At 44.3% G+C, this 23,223-nt stretch overlaps 1 protein-coding gene across 1 annotated transcript in view; it reads left to right on the top strand.

Moving 5' to 3' along the window:
* The first annotated feature begins 351 nt into the window (after positions 1–351).
* The window catches only part of LOC147092641 (uncharacterized), a 28,965-nt gene continuing 6,093 nt past the window's right edge, over positions 352–23,223 (top strand). The window contains exons 1-6 of the mRNA XM_085975972.1: positions 352–434; positions 2,829–2,995; positions 8,666–8,837; positions 8,940–9,005; positions 13,821–13,909; positions 15,043–15,139. Of these exons, the coding sequence (XP_085832098.1) occupies positions 359–434; positions 2,829–2,995; positions 8,666–8,837; positions 8,940–9,005; positions 13,821–13,837 (498 nt within the window). The 5' untranslated portion in view covers positions 352–358 and the 3' untranslated portion in view covers positions 13,838–13,909; positions 15,043–15,139. The remainder of the gene's footprint in view (positions 435–2,828; positions 2,996–8,665; positions 8,838–8,939; positions 9,006–13,820; positions 13,910–15,042; positions 15,140–23,223) is intronic.

A 23,223-nucleotide genomic window follows, 5' to 3' on the forward strand; every position in this document is an offset into this window, starting at 1 on the left:
CCCTGCAGAATATCCTGTACCTCAGGAATAAGGCTAGTTTTGGCCTGCACTGTGTGAGTAAATCTCACCAATGGGTGCTCCCATTGCCGATTTTCGGCCGACGGGAGCCTTTCTGGAACTCGGTTGTGGAGATCAGCGGGATTCCCTGGATTTCACTGGGCAGCTGTGTGTGTCACACCTGATGTGGAGAGTTGATTGTAACACTCGGGAAATTTTCGATCCCGGAGCGAACAGCTATTGTACTGATGGAGGAGGAGGGACTTGAAAACATGTTTAACAAGGCAACACTCTCCTCATTTTAATATTTCCATCTAACCCCCCTGTTAATATATTTATTACAGAGCTTCAGAATCTGGGAATGACTGTCACCACCATGGCTGAAGGTCCAACCAGGGGAGAAGATCCAACATCTTCAAGAATGAGAATGGACACAGGTAAGTTCAGAAAATTCATTAAAATATAATTTCTGTCCCGACAAAGTGTCCAGATCTCGTGTAATATACTGCAGCTCACGCAGGAAGTGGGAACAGGACAGGAGCTGAGTCACAAGAGGGAAGTGAGAGACCATCTAGAGGGGCACCGCAGTCACAGGTGGAGGGAGCCCTGAGTACTGGAACTGTCCAATAGATGCCTGGTAATTGGGGTCTGTAAGGTGGATAGAGACAGTGACCCAGGATCGTCTTCCTGAGCAACAGTGTGGTCACTCTGAGTGGGGCGGGTTTGAGAGGCAGTTGCGGCACAGGAATAGGAGAGCGATAAGGGTGGGAGATTCTATCGGCAGTGGAATAGCTTCTGCAGCCCTGAGCAGGTCCCGAATGGTAAGTTGCCTCCCTGGTACATAGAAACATAGAAGATAGGAGCAGGAGTAGGCCATTCGGCCCCTCGAGCCTGCTCCGCCATTGAATGAGATCATGGCTGATCATCAAAATTCAGTACCCTGTTCCTGCCTTCTCTCCATATCCCTTGATCCCTTTAGCCTTAAATATATCTAACTCCTTCTTGAATATATTTAATGAATTGGCCTCTACTGCCTTCTTTGGCAGAGAATTCCACGGGTTCACCACTCTCTGGGTGAAGAAATTCCTCCTCATCTCTGTCCTAAATGGCTTACCCCTTATCCTTAGACTGTGACTCCTGGTTCTGGACTCTCTGACCATCGGGAACATCCTTCCAGCATCTAGTCTGTCTAGTCCTGTTAGTATTTTATAAGTTTCGATGAGATCCCCTCTCATTCTTCTAAACTCCAGCGAGCACAAGCCCAATCGACCCAATCTCTCCTCATATGTCATTCCTGCCATCCCAGGTATCAGCCTGGTGAATCGTCGCTGAACTCCCTCCATGGCAAGAACATCCTTCCTCAGATAAGGTGACCAAAACTGCACACAATACTCAAGATGTGGTCTCACCAAGGCCCTGTACAACTGCAGCAAGACATCCTTGTTCCTGTACTCAAACCCTGTCGCTACGAGGGCCAACATACCATTTGCCTTCTTAACCGCCTGCTGCACCTGCATGCTTACTTTCAGCGACTGGTGCACAAGGACACCCAGGTCTCGTTGCACTTCCCCTTCTCCCAATCTATTGCCATTCAGATAATAATCTGCCTTCCTGTTTTTGCCACCAAAGTGGATAACCTCGAATTTATCCACATCATATTGCATCTGCCATGCTTTTGCCCAATCACCCAACCTGTCCAAATCATACTTGAGTTTGTCGGCATCCTTCTCGCAGCACACACTCCCACCCAGCTTTGTGTCGTCTGCCAGAGGGAAGAACATGCTGCAACGGAAGGAAAGGAGAGCAGAAAATAGCCATAGTCGGAACCAGTAACACGATAGAAATGCGTTTATAGAGGGAATATTGAGACTGAGGCTCTAGACTAAAAATCGAGGCCTCAAGCTGTTGATGTCCGCATAGTTTCGCATGGGCTGAATAAGGAGGGAATATGAGGCAGGTCAATGTGTGGCTGCAGGGTTGGAGCAGGAGGGAAGGGTTCACGTTCTTGGGGCTCTAGAGTGAGTTCAGGGAGAAGGGAAGGGACGGTCGCGATCTGAACGGACCAACAACAATGATTTTCCAGAATGCGTGAATGGAGCAGTGGGAGGGTATCAGCTGATATGACTGGAGGATGGGAAATAGCCGGATCTGAGACTAGAGAGCGTAATTAGTAAAATCGTTGAAACAGGAACACTTGGGTAGGGGTTTGCATGATGTGGACCCAGCGATGTTGACGGAACGGCGATATATGTCCAAGTCGGAATGGTGTGTGACTTGGAGGGGAAATGGGGGAGGCGATGGTATTCCCATGCACCTTCTGCCCTTGTCCTCCTGGGTGCTGTGATCTATTAACTGAGACAGGACTTGGGTTTGAACGGAACTCGGAGCAAAACGATCCTGCTTATAATATTTTAGGAGAGTGAAACAATATTTGTGGATGCCAGTATTACTAAAGGGTTCCATGTCTGTGTTGGAGCACAAGGATGTTCACTGGAGTTATGTTAAGATAGAATCTATATGTATTCAGTTAAGGAATAGGATTGGAAATAGCACATTTCTCAGTGGGTTTTGCAGGCTATCGAGCAGTGGAGATGAAATAGAGGGGGAGGACTGTATTGTGAGCAAACTCCTGGAATCTGTATTTGAAGGTCGAATTAGTGAACATTTACAGATACCGGGGATGATCGGGGAGGCTGGAACTGATAAGCTGTCGATAAGTCGTGTTTGACAAATTTGCACAGAATTGACTGTATAGATTGATGGAATTAAGCACATGCGATGTATGTGGGATTTCAGAAGGTGTTTGTTAACGTGGTTCTTTCTGTTCACAGATCCCAACTCGACAATCAATAAGTTCTTGATAAAGTGCGACGATTACCAGCTGTTCCAGTTGACAAAGTTCTACCGGGACAGACTGGAACAGGCGGTTGAAGAGGGTGTGGAGGGACTCGGTCTCTGGTTAACAGGCGAGGACCATTTCAGTGGACAAGAGTATCACGTAAGTGGGAGGGACACAGAATGAGTTTAGATTATTCAAACATCACCGAACTGACAGAAACTCCTAACATAGGAACAAAGGAATTGCTTGATGAGAAAGGAACGAGGTCTGTGTAATTCCCCTCCAATATCCTGGTATCGAATGCTACAATGATGAGGGAGTTGTTGACTGATCGATCTCTGTTAATTAATCTACAACAGACTCCTGAGGTGAGGAAAACCCCAGTGGTGGAGAGTTTTGGGAACCGTAGATCCAAAGACACCTGTTCCTCCCAAGCATGCTGCACTTACATCATGGCCCAGAAATTCGGCTCTCCACGGGTGAGTACACACGGGGTACTCACCCATAGGCCGAATGGAAATGCCGGTTTCCTGCATGCACTGCGCATGCACGGTAAACCGGCACTTCCGATCCTCTGAACGAAGGGGTTCAGAGGTCGAACGCGCGCGCGGGGGAGGCTGCGCGTGCGCTTTGAACTTAGGTTTTTTTTGCAGGTTTTCACGCGAGGTTAAGCCTGCAGGATTTACACATTTAAAAAGCAGGCATAAGGCCTGCTTTTTACAAGGTAAGTGGTCAATTAATTAAAATTAAAACATTTTTTCCACAGGTTTATTATTTTTAAATACTTTAAAGCAAGGTAAGTTTATTTTTAGCCCCGTTTTTTTATAAAATTATTTTTTTCAAAAATTTAAATTATTGTTTAAAATAGTTATTTAATGTAATTTATAGTTTATTTAAAAAGTGTGATTTAAAAAAAAAATTATTTGAAGGTTTACTGCTATTTTGGGGCCCGTAGTATTTATAAGTTTTCACAGTTCTTCCTGTCAATCTTATGAATGGGCTTTTCCCTCCTCCGATTGGCTGCCCATGGCCCACGTGATCCCAGGGGACGCATCGCATTAACTACGCCCCTGGGATACGCAAGCACAGTGCGCCGGAAGCTGGGCCAGGCCCCGGAGTGGAATTCCACGGGGCCCAACAGCTCAACTGCCGGTGCGCAAGGTAAGTGCAGGTCGGGGGCTTGCACCCGCGGGAAGCCCCCGACCCGAGGAAAACCCCAGTGGTGGAGAGTTTTGGGAACCATAGATCCAAAGACACCTGTTCCTCCCAAGCATGCTGCACTTAACACATCATATCTCAAATTACTCCTGTACTATACTACATCCCAGTATGTGATTTTCTGAAATAAATCTATCTAATTTGCCGTTTAATGAATCAATATTACTAACTTCCACCATCTCCCTAGGGAGCCTGTTCCCCAGATTGACCACTCCCTCACTGAAATATTGTTTCCACAGAGTAGTTTTGAATTTACCCTCCTTCAAGCACAGACTGTGTCCTCTGTTTCTAATATACTGGGCAAAGTGAAAGAGCGATCATATCAACACTCAACCTCTTCTCTTCCAGTGAGAACATGCCCAATTTACACACTAGCTCCTCCTAATCCAACCCCTCCACCCTCTCAATCATTCTCGCTCTCTTCAATAGCTGCGATAACCTTTTATTACTCAGGCAACCAGAACTGTACACAGTATTCTAATTGCGGTCAGACCAATGATTAATAAAGTAGCGGGATTATCTCACTACGTCTGTTTAATATTGACCCGTTAGCACATCCATGAATCTGATTTGCATTCCTCACTGCCCCTGAGAATTGTTGCAATATCAAATATTGGAATCGTAGAATGTTACAGAATGGAAACCGGCAAAATATCAAAGAAATGGATAAAACTGCAAATATTGTGAATCTGAAACAATGATGAGAAGAGGTGAATTTACCCAGCGGGTCTGTCAGTATCTGTACAAAGAACAGGGGAATGGTTCTGGTATAACTCCTGTGTGGACTGAAAACAAAGGGAAACGGTTTTAGCGAGACTCGGAAAAGGAGAGACCAGAGGCAACAGTCAGGAGTTAGAGGGAAGGCAATGAGCTGAGTGACCAGGAAACTACTTAATAGTAAATCGGGGAAATGTCAGATGGCACACGGAAATCCCCCGTGGGTTAAAGAAAAGACATTAAAAAACAGAAGAGCTCAAATGGTGAAATATTGTGAGACACAAAGAGATAAAAAAGCAGTGTGGGGAAGGAAAAAACAGACTGTCCCAAATCAATACGGTGCAATTGTTTTCTCCTCCCTGAGTCACCAAGTCTAACCCCAATTTCCTGCACACTGCCCATTACTGTTAATATCCCACCTAGTCTAATCCCAACCTCCTGTTCACTACCCATTACCGTTAGTATCCCACCTAGTCTAATCCCAACCTCCTGCTCACTGCCCATTACTGTTAATATCCCACCTAGTCTAATCCCAACCTCATGTTCACTACCCATTACCGTTAATATCCCACCTAGTCGAACCCCAACCTCCTACTCACTGCCCATTACCGTTAATATCCCACCTATTCTAATCCCAACCTCCTGCTCACTGCCCATTACCGTTAATATCCCACCTAGTCTAATCCCAACCTCCTACTCACTGCCCATTACTGTTAATATCCCACCTAGTCTAATCCCAACCTCCTACTCACTGCCCATTACTGTTAATATCCCACCTAGTCTAATCCCAACCTCCTGCTCACTACCCATTACCGTTAATATCCCACCAAGTCTAATCCCAACCTCCTGCTCACTGCCCATTACCATTAATATCCCACCTAGTCTAATCCCAACCTCCTGCTCACTACCCATTACTGTTAATATCCCACCTAGTCTAATCCCCACCTCCTGTTCATTACCCATTACTGTTAATATCCCACCTAGTCTAATCCCAACCTCCTGTTCACTACCCATTACTGTTAATATCCCACCTAGTCTAATCCCAACCTCCTGTTCATTACCCATTACCATTAATATCCCATCTAGTCTAACCCCAACCTCCTGCTCACTGCCCATTACTGTTAATATCCCACCTAGTCTAACCCCAAACTCCTGCTCACTGCCCATTACCGTTAATCTCCCACCTAGTCTAATCCCAACCTCCTGCTCACTACCCATTACCGTTAATATCCCAGCTAGTCTAATCCCAACCTCCTGCTCACTACCCATCACCGTTAATATCCCACCTAGTCTAATCCCAACCTCCTGCTCACTGCCCATTACCGTTAATATCCCACCTAGTCTAACCCCAGCCTCCTGCTCACTACCCATCACCGTTAATATCTAACCTAGTCTAATCCCAACCTCCTGCTCACTACCCATCACCGTTAATATCCCACCTAGTCTCATCCCAACCTCCTGCTCACTACCCATTACCGTTAATATCCCACCTATTCTAATCCGAACTTCCTGCTCACTACCCATTACCGTTAATATCCCACCTATTCTAATCCGAACTTCCTGCTCACTACCCATTACCGTTAATATCCCACCTAGTCTAACCCCAACCTCCTGCTCACTACCCATCACCGTTAATATCCCACCTATTCTAATCCGAACTTCCTGCTCACTACCCATTACCGTTAATATCCCACCTAGTCTAAACCCAACCTCCTACTCACTACCCATTACCGTTAATATCCTACCTAGTCTAATCCCAACCTCCTGCTCACTGCCCATTACCATTAATATCCCACCTAGTCTAATCCCAACCTCCTGCTCATTACCCATTACCGTTAATCTCCCACCTAGTCTAATCCCAACCTCCTGCTCACTACCCATTACCGTTAATATCCCACCTAGTCTAATCCCAATCTCGTGCTCACTACCCATTACCATTAATATCCCACCTATTCTATTCCCAACCACCTGTTCACTCCATGAACTCTATCATTCGTTTTTTCTCTAAGGCAATCGAATTATCTTTTTAAGCAATTTATCAAGTGGCTTCCTCAACAGTTTGTGGGAGTAAATTATACATTCTAACCACCATGTACAGAAATAAATGTATCCACCCTCGCCCTTAATACTTGGAATTAGCCCTCTGACCAGACAGTGGAAACAATCTGTAAACATTTATTTCATCATAAGCTTTCAGAAACTGAAGACTGCCATCAACTCCTCGCCTAATCCACCCAACTCGCGTAGTATGAGCCCTAAATTCTCAAATCGCCTCTAACAGGAATTCCATATCCCAGTGAACCTGCTAAACAGTTTTTCAAATAAATGCAATCCCTTCCTATAGTTGAGTTCCCAAAACTATACACAACTGGGTAAATTACCTGCCCCTGCGCTCTTGGTGTGGAACGTCACTCCCCATTTTCCTCCAGTTAAACATTGGGAAGACCGATGCCATTGTCTGCTAGCCCACCACAAATTCCATCTCGTCGTTGCTTGAGTCCATCTGCCTCCCCGGCCACTCCCTGCTACTGAGCCAGGTTGTCCGCAATCTCCACGTCCAACCTTGAGCTGAACTCCCTGCCCCATATACTCTCCATCACAAAGATCCCCTACTTCTATCCCCGTAACATTGCCCGCCCCTGCCTCGGCCCACCACCAAACCCGACTGCTCCAATGCTCCCCTGGCCGGCCTCCCTCCTTGCACCCTCTCTAGTCTTCAGCAACTCCAGAATCCTGCTGCCTGCAACCTGCCCAGGTGTCAGTCAGATATCACTCGTGTGCTCACTCACCTTTCATGGCTCCCGCTCCTCGAGTGCCTTCATTTTAAAATTCCCATGCTGCTCTTTAAATAACTTAAGGACCTTGACCCGTCCTATCTCTGTAACCCACTCCAGCCCTACAACCTCCCGTGCCACTGGAATTCTCCGTTACTCTGACTCTGGCCTCTTGTGCACCCAGTCCTTCACACCACCACTGGTGGCTGAGTGTTCAGTTGTCTTGGGCCCCACGCGCAGCAATTCACTCCATCAACACCACCGCCTCTCCACCACCCTCTATTCCTTAAACCTTACCTTTCCTCTAGCTTCTGGCCACCTCTGCTAATTTATCCTGCTTTGTCTTGGGCCCATTGTCTGATGCCGCCTCTCTGAAACACCCTGGCATGATTTTCTACTTTAAAAGCCCTAAATAAATGTAAGTTGGTGATTGAAGTCCTGACTATCAATTGGTGGACACATGTTCCCGGTTACTGAGCTTTCATACCGGCAGCGATTGTGCAAAAAAATTGAGTGTCATTTCAATTACTGAAGAAACATGTGATTGGATTTGTCGTCGTCATCATTATTATTATTATTATTATTGGTCGATTCTGCTGACCAATAAACCAACAGTGGTTGTTTGGATTAGTCGGTGTAACTTCTCAGTCAGTTTTCTAGCTGCTTCCCTCACTTCCGATTCATCCCTTCCCTGCCACTGGAGATCTGATTCGCTGCTGTTTTATTTCTACTAAATCACAAAGTGTTACAGCAGGAAGTTAGTATGTGAAACAAGTGTATCACATTGTCAATCAGGAATCTGATGTCATGTTGGACACTGATGGACAGAGAATACTAACCCCATTAAAACTATTGCTGATTCTCAGTGATTCCTCACTCTCCTAGAACAATATTTCTGATTTCTGTTTTCCTTCTATCTCATTTATTTGCCGTTAATGAGTGAATCAAGATGTTTACAGAATATTCAGCCCCTGTTCAGAATGGGTCAGTACCCGGCCCAGTGACTGCTTCCTGTGCTCAAAACAACTGGGAGATCCCATCACTGAGCAGATCCTTTCCTTCTCATTCTGTGTTTGTCTTTCAATCAGCTCCTTAATACATTCATTATTATTCTTTACAGAAAGTCACTGAGCTCGCGGAGCAGGGAAACCGGGCGGACAGTTCCAAACTTCTCCTAAATCTGGTGATGGAGAAAGGCCCTGGGGCCCGAAGTGTGATGTGGGAATCCTTTGTGAAAATGCGCCACAGGTTACCAAAGCTGGACAAAATACTGAAAGAAATACAAGAACATGGTACGGTAAAATCACACTGAATGCAATATCAGATTCAAACACTGCAGATTTTACTATAATATTAACAGATCTGATTTCATGGAAGTTCATTGATTTAAACAGATTATGACCCATTTGATTACATGAGCATCGCACAAGGTTTATTCGAAGTACCCAGTCACCTGAACGGTAAGTGATGAAATTAAAATTTTGAACCATTTATTTCACTTTAGAATCAGAATGTTTGATGGTAGCCGTTTGTTTGGAGGTTGTCAGTATTTGGCAGACAGGGGTACAAAGATGGGGGAAACAGCATTAAACGTCATTCAGATTCGTGATGAATCCACAAAAGTTCTGCATGGGTTCAATTTACAATTAACTCCGATTTTGGAATTATTGGTAAATTTGCAGGTCTTGTATGCTCCAGTTAATCCAACTGCACATCGCCTACACCTGGCAGAATCCCCATACACACCTGGCAGGATCCTGATACACTGTGAAAACCCATACACACCTGGCAGGATCCTGATACACTGAAACCCCATACACACCTGGCAGGATCCTGTTTCACTGTGAAAGTTAAAGCACATGGGATTGGGGGCAAGGTACTGACTTGGATAGAGAACTGGCTGGAAGACAGGAAGCAAAGAGTTGGAATAAACGGCTCTTTTTCCGAGTGGCAGGCAGTGACTAGTGGGGTACCGCAGGGATTGGTGCTAGGACCCCAGCTATTCACAATAAATATTAATGATCTAGACGAGGGAACTAGATGTAATATCTCCAAGTTTGCAGACGACACAAAGCTGGGTGGGCGTGTGTGCTGTGGGGAGGATGCTGAGAAACTCCAGTATGACTTGGACAGGTTGGGTGATTGGGCAGATATATGGCAGACGCAGTATAATGTGAATAAATGCGAGGTTATCTACTTTGGTGGCAAAAACAGGAAGGCAGATTATTATCTGAACGGCAATAGATTGGGAGAAGGGGAAGTGCAACGAGACCTGGGTGTCCTTGTGCACCAGTCGCTGAAGGTAAGCATGCAGGTGCAGCAGGCGGTTAAGAAGGCAAATGGTATGTTGGCCTTCGTAGCGAGTGGGTTTGAGTACAGGAACAAGGATCTCTTGCTGCAGTTGTACAAGGCCTTGGTGAGACCACACCTTGAGTATTGTGTGCAGTTTTGGTCGCCTTATCTGAGGAAGGATGTTTTTGCCATGGAGGGAGTGCAGCGAAGATTCACCAGACTGATACCTGGGATGGCAGGAATGACGTATGAGGAGAGATTGGGTCGATTGGGCTTATACTCGCTGGAGTTTAGAAGAATGAGAGGGGATCTCATTGAAACTTATAAAATTCTAACAGGACTAGATGCAGGAAGGATGTTCCTGATGGCGGGGGAGTCCAGAACCAGGGGTCACAGTCTAAAGATAAGGGGTAAGCCATTTAGGACAGAGATGAGGAGGAATTTCTTCACCCAGAGAGTGGTGAACCTGTGGAATTCACTACCACAGAAGGCAGTTGAGGCCAATTCATTAAATATATTCAAGAAGGAGTTGGATATATTTCTTAAGGCTAAAGGGATCGAGGGATATGGGGAGAAGGCAGGGACAGGGTACTGAGTTTGGATGATCAGCCATGATCTCATTGAATGGCGGAGCAGGCTCGAGGGGCCGAATGGCTTACTCCTGCTCCTATCTTCTATGTTTCTATGAAACTCCATACACACCTGGCAGGATCCTGATGCACTGTAAAGCCCCATTCACACCTGGCAGGATCCTGATACACTTCAAAATCCCGTACACACCCGGCAGGATCACGACACAGTGTCAAAGAAACGTGGACAGCTGCCCACAAAGATTTGACCGTCTTTACACGGCAGACTTGCTGCCATCAGTCGTCTTTTCTAGCGCAGCGCCCTCTACAGGGGATCTGTGGACTGTGAGCAGGAGAAGAAACAGCGAGGCTCTTCAAATAGTCACATGGAAGGATCCTCACTGAGAGGCGCAGATTCCAAACCAGGAATTATAAAACAGGAAATTTAACTTTCATTTATACCATGTTGAGAAAATGAAATAAAGTTTGAGAAATATACATGGGATTAAGGAAGAGAGATAAAGGAGACAAACAGAAAAAGTAAATATACATCTATATAATTTTTTAAAAATCTGCAACATTAATTTTCTTCTGAGGGTATGAGACTCCACACATTTATAATAATTTTTTCAGTGCCAGAGAGATTGATCAGCGGTAATTATCACTTATTAGGCCTTGTAAAAACTCACTTAATCCTGAATGCACTAGCCTTAACTCTTTCAGCCGTCTTTAGTGTGGAACTACTGGGTAAGTACCCCAAGTTTACGCCATTGCAGTGATTTCAATGCCGACTCTGTCGGCGAGGACTGCAACAGCGCCTCTTGTGGAAGAGCAGGGTACCTCTGACAGCAACTTCTGGATTTCCACGTTTAACTGCACATCGCGGACACAAGAAGCTGCTGTCAATTTTACCCAGTAATAACGGCGAGCGCTGATAGTCTCCCCATTATTATTACAGTAAAATCCGGCCCAATGTTCAGGCTGACTGGGAGGTTATTGTCTAGCTTCCCAATTGCAGTGAAAGAGCAAACATTATTCTACTCAAAGAATAGTCCTTTAATTCACGAGTCTTTTTAGACCCAATGTAATGACTAACGGAAACATATGTTGGTTCCCAAACCTGCAGTGTAGGAAACTAAGAACAACATTAAACAACGGAGTATAATTGATGGTAGAACATTTCAAATGCACTGTAAATGTTTTCTGCTCTAACATTACACTGAGTGAAATGGGCTATAGTTCTATTTCTGTTTCTAATCGGTGATATGACAGTGGATTGTTATGAAACACATTCAGTGAACCTATGTGTAAAACAGCTGAATGAAATGTTCGCAATTTCTGAAACACAATGGCCCTGAATTTCCGATCGGAGGCTTCCTGTATGCAGATGCCTCCGATCGGAAAAAAATCTACGAACCTACCTGCTGGTTCCGTAGATCCCGAGGCTTCTGATCCTGGGCCTCTCCGGGTTCGCGCAATCCCACGGGCACATGCGGTTCGCGAGCGCCCCTGCAATCACGTGAGCTAGGTGAACCAATCAAAGAAGGGAACCCTGCTTCATACTTTTGACAGGTCTGTACGCACAGAACTGTCATAAGTATGAATGGGGATCACATTTAAAAACACACTAAACCATTAAATATTTTTTTTTCAATCCATTTAAATTAATTAAAATGCCATTTAATTAATTTCTTAAATTACATTTTTTGGAAAAGAAATTACATGTTTTTGAAGGGTATTTTTAATTTATAAATGAGTTATCAAATTAAATTTTTCTATTTTTCGGAACTGCTTTTACTAGGCGTAAGAATTCAATGGGCTTTTTAGCGGGCGGACGTTGTGCAAAAAGTGCGACTCTTCACCCGCAGAGGCACTTCTCCTGTTTTCAGCGCATTCACTTCTATTGCCTGAAACCGGCACTTGCGAGGCCCCTACGGGTGCGTGTACACCTCGTACGCGCCTGTTGGGGTCGGAAAATCCGGCCCATTATAACAGGAGAATGATTAGGTACAGAAAATGGGTATTTTGCCCAAAATAAGCCTGTCCCTGTTTATAGAGATGACCCACTTACCCCTCCTCTCCGTGTATCTACACAAACACATTCAATTCTCCCTACCCCGTCTAACGCGGCCCCATCACTGTCCTACCCTGGTAACTGGTCCACCCGATCTGTTACCCTATGGGTAACAAAAAATACCCTGACTTACCTTTTTACTTCTCACTTTCAATTCACTTCATTATTAATTATATTGCTAATTGTGAGCTTGTGTCCTGCATTAATTTTGTGAATTTGATTAAATCATTTTAATACCGAAGTCTTGTGACCAAACAAAACTCATCAAACCCAGTAACCCTTCTCACAGCCTAAACTCTGAATACCTTAAATCATCTTTCTCAGTGTGCACAATACACCGGATAACCTGCGCAAGTCATAAAACAATAGCAATTTACCTCCTGTCTATTCACAGTCTGTCCCTCTCTCAGTGCACACAATACCCCAGATAACCTGCCCAAACCCTGAGACATTTACAGTGAACCTTCTGTTAATGGAGGGAAAGGTTTAGGGTGGTAATTCCTGAGCTCAGCGTCTTGGCAGCTGAAGGCATGGCCGCCAATGATGGAGCGAAGTAAATCCGGTATGTGAAAGGGGCATGAATTGGAGGAGCGCAGTTATCTCGGAGGATTGTGTGGCTGGAGGAGGTTACAGAGATAACGAGCGGGCTAGGACATGGAGGGATTTGAAAATAAGAATGAGAATTTTTAAGTCGAGGCATTGCCTGACTGAGAGCCAATGATCACACTGAGGAACATCGCCACTTTCACGTCATCTTTAATGCCATTTGCAGTCACGAAAAATCCGAAACGCTCTGTATAAGCACTCCATTGCTCCGCTGTTTCATCAAATGGTCCAAACGCTCCAGTTAGCATAGCAATTTTTTTTTTTACATTCCTTTTCCTCCACTTTCTTTTTTATTTTTACAGTCCTTTTTCTCCACTTCGTTTCACTGTATTCTTACTCTCCCCTTCTTATTTGTGTAATGCACGAACCGTCACTTTTACGAGGCGATTGCATCAGCACTAAATTGCGGGTGCGCCATTAAGAAAAGACAGGAACTTCTTACTTTAAACATCGCCGATTCCAGTGCAAAGTGATGCGCAAGTCCATCGTCCTCGTCACCAGTTTTGTTGTGTCTCAAGGGGTTTATACCCTTAACTATATAACAATTAAGAAGGGCTCCGGGATGGAGAGTTTAGTTAACGGTCTTTTTATTTACAATGTGCTTCTTCACTCAATGCACTACATTTCCCATAGTGCATTGCAAATTACCACTATGGTATCCCATGTGGGACAATTCTAATACACATTCAAAATACACAACAGAATAAATATTTCATTTGAATGTATTTCAACAGGAAAAGGATGCGGATAGACATTGTACTACCGCTTATTTCTACCAGCGAAACAGCAACCAGAGTGGAACTGGAATTGTGTAACATACCCGGTAGGTTCCAGATTGAACCAGAAATGAAAGCATAAGGGGCATGCAAGTATCACAAGGAGATGGGTTACTAATACAATTAAAAATTTGCTGTAAATAAGATCACATGTAAGTGGACCAAAACTCAAGGAACTATCAGCAGCAAAGTAGGAGAACTGTGGATCCGGTATGAAGGACTGTTAATCATTAACGCTGATAACAGTGAATTGAAACAAACACTGAACTGGCCGAGAATCTGCAAACGTTGATTTCGCTAACACACGTCAGATGTGGGATGCTCTGTGATGGACAGTACTTGCAATGTATATAAAGTATTTAGAAATAATGGGACTAAAGTTGGACAGGTCCCCTGGACCCGATGGCCTGCATCCAAGGGTCTTAAAATAGGTGGCTGCAGAGATAGTGGATGCATTGTTTGTAATCTACCAAAATTCCCTGGATTCTGGAGAAGTCCCAGCGGACTGGAAAACCGCAAATGTAACACCCCTATTTAAGAAAGGAAGGAACAACAGCAGCTTTGTCTGGTATGAACCGAGCCGACTTAGAGGGAATGTGGGAACATGATGAGTTGATGAGAAAGCAATTGAAAGACATTTTATCCAAAATGAAACAAGAGTAGAGAGATGATTTAATTCAACATCAAGGCACCGTTTTATCTACTCAGGAGTTAGTGAGAGAATTGGGCAAAGTACAAAGCAAAATTAACAAAATAATAGATAATTATAATGAGGCCAATGAAAAGCAGGAGACAACAAGAGATATTATGTGTAGCCTGTATGCCGCTTTTGTGATTAACTTAATCCAGAAAGGAATGGAACAATAAAGAGACGTGGGGTGCCTCTGTTTAAGTGAAATGTTGGCAATCTATTGTCTGTGGAAATACCTTTTAATTCAATAAGGGTCGACTGTCCAGTCCTTATTTGAAACATGGCGTCTTCACTGGGCATAGAAGAGAGCGTCCTCAGTCCCAATATTAACCCACAATCCGGTACAAGGGAAGCCCTGGTGAGACGGGGAGGCTCCCAGAATCATTCACCAACCAGAAGAGTAAACAGTCCAGCAATTCAGATGGGAAAACAGAACTCTGGGTGTAAGTTGAAAGCATTCATTTTATTCATTTATTCCTTCTCAAATAGATCACAATTTCAACATGCAATGCTTTACTTTCAAGCCGCCTTGAGTAAAAGCTGTTCGAGCCGCAAGTGTAGGGACATCATCAATTAGCTGATGGAGGTTAGTTCATGTCACTGCTCGTAGAGAAATTGTAAACAAATTCAGTGTGATCACATGTAGAATTTCGCTGGGACGACCAACTGGGAAATATGTTCCTGAGTATATTTATGAGTTATACTTTGTAAAATAAATTCTGCGAATATATGTCTCAGTAACACGGTCAGCATTTATTTCCCAGATCATTTCCTCTTGAGAAAATCGTGGTTTGCTTTCTTGTTGAACAGTTACACTCAGTGCGGTGAACGTGCTCCCACAGTGCTGTTAGCCAAACATCTCAAGGGTTTAGATCCAATGACGATGAAGGAAAGGCGGATATCTTTCCATGTCGGGATGGTGTATGACTTGGAGTGGAATTTATGGTGCTCACATGCACCTGCTGCCGTTGTCCCTCTGGATTGTGTAGTTCACAGGTTTGGGCAGTGCCGTTGATGAAGCCTTGGCAAGATGCTGAAGTGCATCTTGTAGATGGTAGACACTGCAGCCACAGTATGACGGTGGTGGAGGGAGTGAATGATTAATATGGTCCACAACCATATGTGTATTGGAGAATTTCATCCGAGGTTATCGTCGTAAAAAAGGGTTGTTAGTCCGGCGACAACAACACAGCTCATGATTCGCCCACGAGCGCATAATTATAATAACAGGCTTGAGTACATCAGTATTACATTTTAAATAACTGATTTACAGTGTTATATTAAATGCAAAGATGCAATGCAAATTATACAACCTGGTTCATCGGTGGCGAGTGATCACTTTTGGCGTTAGGCTGCCTGAATATCTGCGGACTTTTAACAGACCCTGAGAGCGTTCCCACCCCCAAAGGAACCATCCAGCCCGTGTTTCCAGGGCGTGGAGTGGCCTGCTCCATCCCTCTAGGCCATTCGCGTGGCTGTGTTGCTCCTGAGCAACGTGATAACCCTCTGCCTTGGAGGCAAAAGGTTACATAGAAACATAGATGATAGGAGCAGGAGTAGGCCATTCGGCCCCTCGAGCCTGCTCCGCCATTCAATGAGATCATGGCTGATCATCCAAATTCAGCACCCTGTTCCGGCCTTCTCTCCATATCCCTTCAATCCTTTAACCTTAAGAAATATATCCAACTCCTTCTTGAATATATTTAATGTATTGGCCTCTACTGCCTTCTTTGGTGGAGAATTCCACAGGTTCACCACTCTCTGGGTGAAGAAATTCCCCCTCAACTCTGTCCTAAAGGGCTTACCCCTTATCCTTAGAATGTGACCCCTGGTTCTGGAGTCCCCGAACATCGGGTACATCCTTCCTGCATCTAGTCTGTCTAGTCCTGTTAGAATTTTATAAGTTTTGATGAGATCCCCTCTCATTCTTCTAAACTCCAGCGAGTATAAGCCCAATCGACACAGTCTCTCCGCATGCGTAATTCCTGCCATCCCAGGTATCAGCCTGGACAATCTTCGCTGCACTCCTTCAATGGCAAGAAGATCCTTCCTCAGATAAGGCGACCAAACTGCACACAATACTCAAGATGTGGTTTCACCAAGGCCCTGCACAACTGCAGCAAGACATCCTTGTTCCTGTACTCAAACCCTCTCGCTCCGAAGGCCAAAATACCATTTGCCTTCTTAACCGCCTGCTGCACCTGCATTCTTACTTTCAGTGACTGGTGCACAAGGGCATCCAGGTCTCGTTGCACTTCCCCTTCTCCCAATCTATTGCCATTCAGGTAATAATCTGCCTTCCTGTTTTTGCCACCAAAGTGAATAGCCTCGCATTTATCCACGTTATATTGTATCTGCCATGCTTCTGCCCAATCACCCAACCTGTCCAAATCATACTGGAGTTTCTCAGCATCCTCCTCACAGCTCACACGCCCACCCAGCTTTGTGCCACCTGCAAACTTGCAGATATTACATCTAGTTCCCTCGTCCAGATCATTAATATATATTGGCCCAGAAATTTGGGTTTCCACGGGCGAGTACGCATGAGGTATTCACCCGTAGGCCGAATGGAGGTGCCAGTTTTCTGCATGCACTGCGCATGCATGGGAAACCGGCACTTCCGATCCTCTGAACGAAGAGGTTCAGAGGTCGAACGCGCGCGCAGGGGAGGCTGCGCCTGCACTTTGAACTTAGGTTTTTTTTACAGGTTTTCCCGGGATCGTAAGCCTGCAGGATTTAAACATTTAAAAAGCAGGCGTAAGGCCTGCTTTTTGCAAGGTAAGTGGTCAATTAATTAAAATTGAAACATTTTTTCCACAGGTTGATTAATTTAAAATACTTGAAAGCAAGATAAGTTTATTTTTAGCCCCGTTAGGATATAAAATTATTTTTTTCAAAAATTTAAGTTATTGTTTACAATAGTTATTTAATGTAATTTATACTTTATTTAAAAAGCATGATAAAAAAATATATATATTTGAAGGTTTACTGCTATTTTGGGGCCTGTAGTATTTATAAGTTTTGACAGATCTTCCTGTCAATCATATGAATGGGCTTTTCCCTCCTCCGATTGGCTGCCCATGGCTCACGTGATCCCAGTGGATGCATCGCACTAATTACGCCCCTGGGACACGCAAGCACAGCGTGCCGGCAGCCGGGCCAGGCCCCGGAGTGGAATTCCACAGGGCCATACAGCTCAACTGCCGGCGCACAACGTAAGTGCAGGTCGGGGGCTTACACCCGCGGGAAGCCCCCGACCCGAATTTCTGGGCCATTGTGAATAGCTGGGGTCCAAGGACCGATCCCTGCGGTACCCCACTAGTCACTGCCTGCCACTCAGAAAAAGAGCCGTTTATTCCTACTCTTTGCTTTCTGTCTGCCATCCAAGTCAATACCTTGCCCCCAGTCCCACGTGCCTTAATTTTACACGCTAATTTCTTATGTTGGAGCTTATCAAAAGCCTTTTGAACGTCCAAATACACCACATCCACTGGTTGTCCCTTATCTATTTTATGAGTTACATCCTCAAAAAATTCCAGTAGATTAGTCAAGCACGATTTACCTTTTGTAAACCATGTTGACTTTGTCCGATTCGGTCACATTTTCCAAGTGCACTGCTATTACATCCTTTATAATGGACTCTAGCATTTTCCCCACTATCAATGTCAGGTGTACCGGTCTGTAATTCCCCGTTTTCTCTCTACCACCCTTTTTGATCAGTGGGGTAACATTAGTTACCCACCAATCCATGGGATTGTTCCAGAGTCTATCGAATTTTGGAAGATGACCAGCAATGCATCTATTATTTCTAGGGCCACTTCCTTAAGTACACTATGATGTAGATTGTCAGGCCCTGGGGATTGATTGGCCTTCAATCCCATCAATTTCCCTAACACCATTTCCCAACAAATACTGATTCCTCTCAGTTCCTCCCTTTCATTAGACTCTATGTTCCCTGACATCTATGGGAGGTTATTTGTACCCTTATTTGTGAAGACAGAACTTAAGTATGTATTTAATTGGCCTGCCATTTCTTTGTTCCCCATAATAAATTCCCCATATTCTGAATGCAAGGGACCTATGCTTGACTTCACCAATCTTTTTCTCTTCACATATGTATAAAAGCTTTTACAGTCAGCTATTATGTTCCCTGCAAGGTTACTCTCATACTGTATTTCCCCCTTCTTAATTAATTCATTTGTCCTCTTTTGTTGAATTGTAAACTGCTCCCAATCCTCAGGTTTACTGCTTTTTCTGGCCAATTTATATGTCCTCTCCTTGGATCTTCTGCTATCCCTAATTTCCCTTGTTAGCCACGGTGGAGTCTCCCTTTTTGTTTTATTTTTATGCCAAACTGGGATGAACAGATTCTGTAGTTCATCCATGCGATCTTTGAATGCTTGCTATTGCCCATCCACCGTCAACCCTTTGAGTGATATTCCCCAATCAATCCTACCCAACTCACTCCTCATATCATCGTACTCTCCTTTGTTTAAATTCAGGACCCTAGTCTCTGAATCAACTATTTCACTCTCCATCTTAATGAAGAATTCTATCATATTATGATCGCTCAGACCTAAGGGGCCTCGCTCAACAAGATTGCTAATTAATCCTTTCTCATTACGTAATACCCAATCTAAAATGGCCGGATCTCTAGTTGGTTCCTCGACATATTGGTCCAGTAAACCATCCCGTATACATTCCAGGAATTCATCCTCCACAGTATTGTTACAAATTTGGTTAGCCCAATCTATATGTAGATTAAAGTCACCCATGATAACTGCTGTGCCCTTATTGCATGCTTGTCTAATTTCCTGTTTAATGCCATCCCCGACCTCCACATTAACGTTTTCTGCCCCTTGGTATTTCTCAGTTCTACCCATACAGATTCCACATCATCAGAGCTAATATCCTTCCTTTCAATTGTGTTAATCCTCTCTTTAACCAGCAGTGCTACCCCACCTCCTTTTCCTTTTTGCATTTCTTTCATGAATATTGAATACCCCTGGATGTTGAGTTCCCAGCCTTGGCCACCCTGGCGCCATGTTTCTGTAATCCCAATCATATCATATTCGTTTACCTCTATTTGCGCAGCTAATTCATGCACCTTATTACAAATGCTCCTCGCATTAAGACTCAAAGCCTTCAGGCTTGTTTTTTAATGCTCTTTGAACTTTTATAATTATTATTTACTGTGGCCATGTCTGATTTAAACCCTTGATTTCTCTGTCTGCCACTTTTGTTTTACTCCTTCTTGTCTTTTGCTTTTATCCTTGTTTCCCTTTCCTCTGTCTCCCCACACAGCTTCCCAACCCCCTGCCATTGTACTTTTTAACCCTCCCCCAGATCATTAGCAAACACTCCCCCTAGGACATCAGTCTCGGCCCTGCCCAGGTGCCAACCGTCCATTTTGTACTGGTCCCACCTCCCCCAGAACCGATTCCAATGTCCCAGGAATTTGAATCCCTCTCCCTTGCACCATTCCTCTAGCCACGTATTCATCTGAAATATCCTTCTATTTCTACTCTGACTAGCACGTGGCACTGGTAGCAATCCTGAGATGACTACCTTTGATGTCCTATTTTTTAATTTACCTCCTAACTCCCTATATTCAGCTTTTAGGACCTCATCCCGGGTTTTACCTATATGCACCAAGGCAACTGGCTGTTCACCCTCCCCTTCCAAAATGTTCTGCAGCCGCTCTGCCACATCCTTGGCCCTTGCACCAGGGAGGCAACACACCATCCTTGAGTCTCGTTTGCGGCTGCAGAAACGCCTATCTATTCCCCTTACAATATAACCCCCTATTACTATAGCTCTCCCCCTCTTTTTCCTCCCGTCCTGTGCAGCAGAACCACCCCTGGTATCAGGACGTTGGCTGCTGCTGCCTTCCCCTGGTAAGCCATACCCCCTATCTGTATCCAAAGCGTTATATCTGCTTGAGAGGGGGATGGCCACAGGGGACCCCTGCACTACCTGCCTGCGCCTACTACTCTGCCTGTTGGTCATCCGTTCCCTTTCTGCCTGTGCAACCCTTACCTGCGGTGTGACCAACTGATTAAACCTGCTATTCACGATGTCCTCAGCATCACGAATGGTCCAGTATGTATCCACTCACAGCTCCAGCGCCGCAATGCAGTCTGTCAGTAACTGCAACTGGACATACCTTCTGCAGACATGGTTGTCAGGGACAGAGGAAATGTCCCTGAGTTCCCACATAGCGCAGGAGGAGCATACCATGGGGCCGGGCTCTCCTGTCATGACTTACCCTTTAATTAATTCAAATTAATTTAAACAAATCAATCCCACCAATTTCACTACAGTTAAATGATATAACTAAGGGCCCTGGATTACCAACCAGCCCCGCTACACCACAGAGACCCTAGAGACTATAAACCGCATAGTTAAATTCTAAAAAAGAGAGAAATACTCACCAACCAATCACTTACCTGCTTTCTGGTGATGTCACACTTCGATTAATTTTTACTTCTCTCTCCCACTCTCGAAGCTCTGAGATTGGTAAACCAACCTGGTCTCTGCCGCCTTTTATCACCGCCGCCGTCTCGTTCCCCGCAGGTTCGCACTGCCACCGCTGCTGCTGCTGCTAGAGTACAAGCTTGGCCTGTGCCTATGTAATATATAGTTGCACGTCTTGCTCAGGCCACGTTTTTAGGTGTTTTTCCCCGCTTTTCGCTATTCAGACTTTGCCTCTGTTCTACAATCTTTGCTTTTTATGCATTAATAGGTCATTTTATTTATCTTCTATTGTTGCATATGGTGTCTTTACAATTGATCTCTTTTCAGCCTTTTTTCTCGACCAGGGTTTTTTTAATCAATTTTTGACCTTGCATTTGCCAACTGTTTATGGTTCATACAAAGAGACAAGATACAAGTTCCCCTTTCACCCACATCTGCTCTAACACTAAATGTGCGAATGGAAAGAATGCTCGGACACCTTGACTATTTAAATGATTTGAAAGCATTCGAACAATGTGCTATTTCGAATCATCTCAATCAGCTTTCAACAAAGTTCTACTTGTCTCTTCCCCTTAACATTCTTTGCTCTAAGGTGAACAACCCCAGTTTCTCCAGTCTATCCATGTAACTGAAGTTTTTCATCCCTGGTACCTTTATATAAAATCTCATCTGCACCTTTTCAAAGGCTTTCACATCCTTCTGAAAGTGTGGTGCGCAGTATTGGTCTCAGCACTCCATCTGAAGCCTAAGCACCGTTTTATACAGCGTTGGCAGAACACCATTAATAAATGAATAACTTTCAAATCAGCACTCCCTCTCACCGTGTAATGCACAATTAAATAATTTAATTTAAAAAAACAGCTTTGTGTCACTTTCCATTTCCCCAGGCACGCACAGGTGTAATTCAAACAATGGTTGGCGGATCAACTTGAGAGAGAAGCAGTGAGAAATCACTTTAAGAGGCGTTCTAAGACCGCTCTGGGTTTCCATCTTACGAAGTGTTACCACAATACAGCGTCAATTCAGCGTTGCAATGGGATGAGGGGACATCATTTGAAGTCAAGTATACAGGAAATAAGCTTGCAGTTAATATCAATATTTAGAGAGGCAACATAAACTTACTTAAAATCGCCAAATAGCTAACAAAAATATTTATTTGTTTGATCGTGTGAATCATGCATTTTTTAATGGAGTAAATAAGGAAAATCTGATCCCAGTGACAGAGGGTCGGTAGCCAGAGGACACAGATTCAAGATAATTGGCAAAAGACCCAGCGGAGAGATGTGGAGAATTCGTTTTTAACACAGCGACTTCTTATGATCTGGAATACATTGCATGAAAGGATGGTGGAAGCAAATTCAATACTAACTTTCAAAAGGGAACTTAATACATATTTGAATGGAAGAAACATTGCGAGGCTACTGGAAAGGGCAGCGGAGTGTGTCTATTTGGATATTTCTTTCAAGGTGCAAGCACAGGCACGATGGACCGAATGGCAGCCGTCTCTGCAGTATCATTCTATGATTCTATTAATTGGTACTGTGGAGATTTAAACAACCTTTGGCCTGTTCGTACTTCCTTTGTGTACAACCTGCTATAACTTTTCAAATTATATTTTCATCTGATCACGTTTCTAACGAGCAGACGTTATCCTGTAATTACACCAGCCTGCCCGCGCCGGTGCTGCAGAGCCTGTGTTTTGCGGCTGCTCCCTCCTCAGCCTGGAGTGCAGAGAAGCGTCAATTAAATGTTCTCCTAGACTTCCAACATTGCGGTCAGATCGTTTTCTAAAGGCACATTTCAGACTTGCAACCAGAGGCTGACTAACATTTCCGCGCCCTGGTCCATTAATTCCCTCTCCCACACTGAAATATGCTTTCAGCTGAAGACATATTCTTGATGCCCTGTGGGAGGTCGCCAAATATTGCGATAATGGGAATGAAATTAAGCTGCTATACGCTCCACCCGATTTTCTTTTGCATTCAATTAAATTGAAGAGGAAATTCGGGAGGAGCGTACAACGGATTTCTGATGCCCGTTTAGCATTACTGGCGGAGATCAATTGCACTGTAAATATTGTTCAATGGCCCTGAATTGGCTAATTTGTAAGCTTCGATTAGAGAATCATCCTTGAATTGTGCTGTCGCTGTATCTACGACAGTTCTCGATGCCTGAAGTTGTCTTATTTCAGAT

This window comes from Somniosus microcephalus, unplaced genomic scaffold (genome assembly GCF_052327205.1).
Source record: "Somniosus microcephalus isolate GS21.2 unplaced genomic scaffold, FLI_Smic_1.0 unresolved_chr2, whole genome shotgun sequence".
In the NCBI taxonomy this organism is placed as follows: Eukaryota; Metazoa; Chordata; class Chondrichthyes; order Squaliformes; family Somniosidae; genus Somniosus; species Somniosus microcephalus.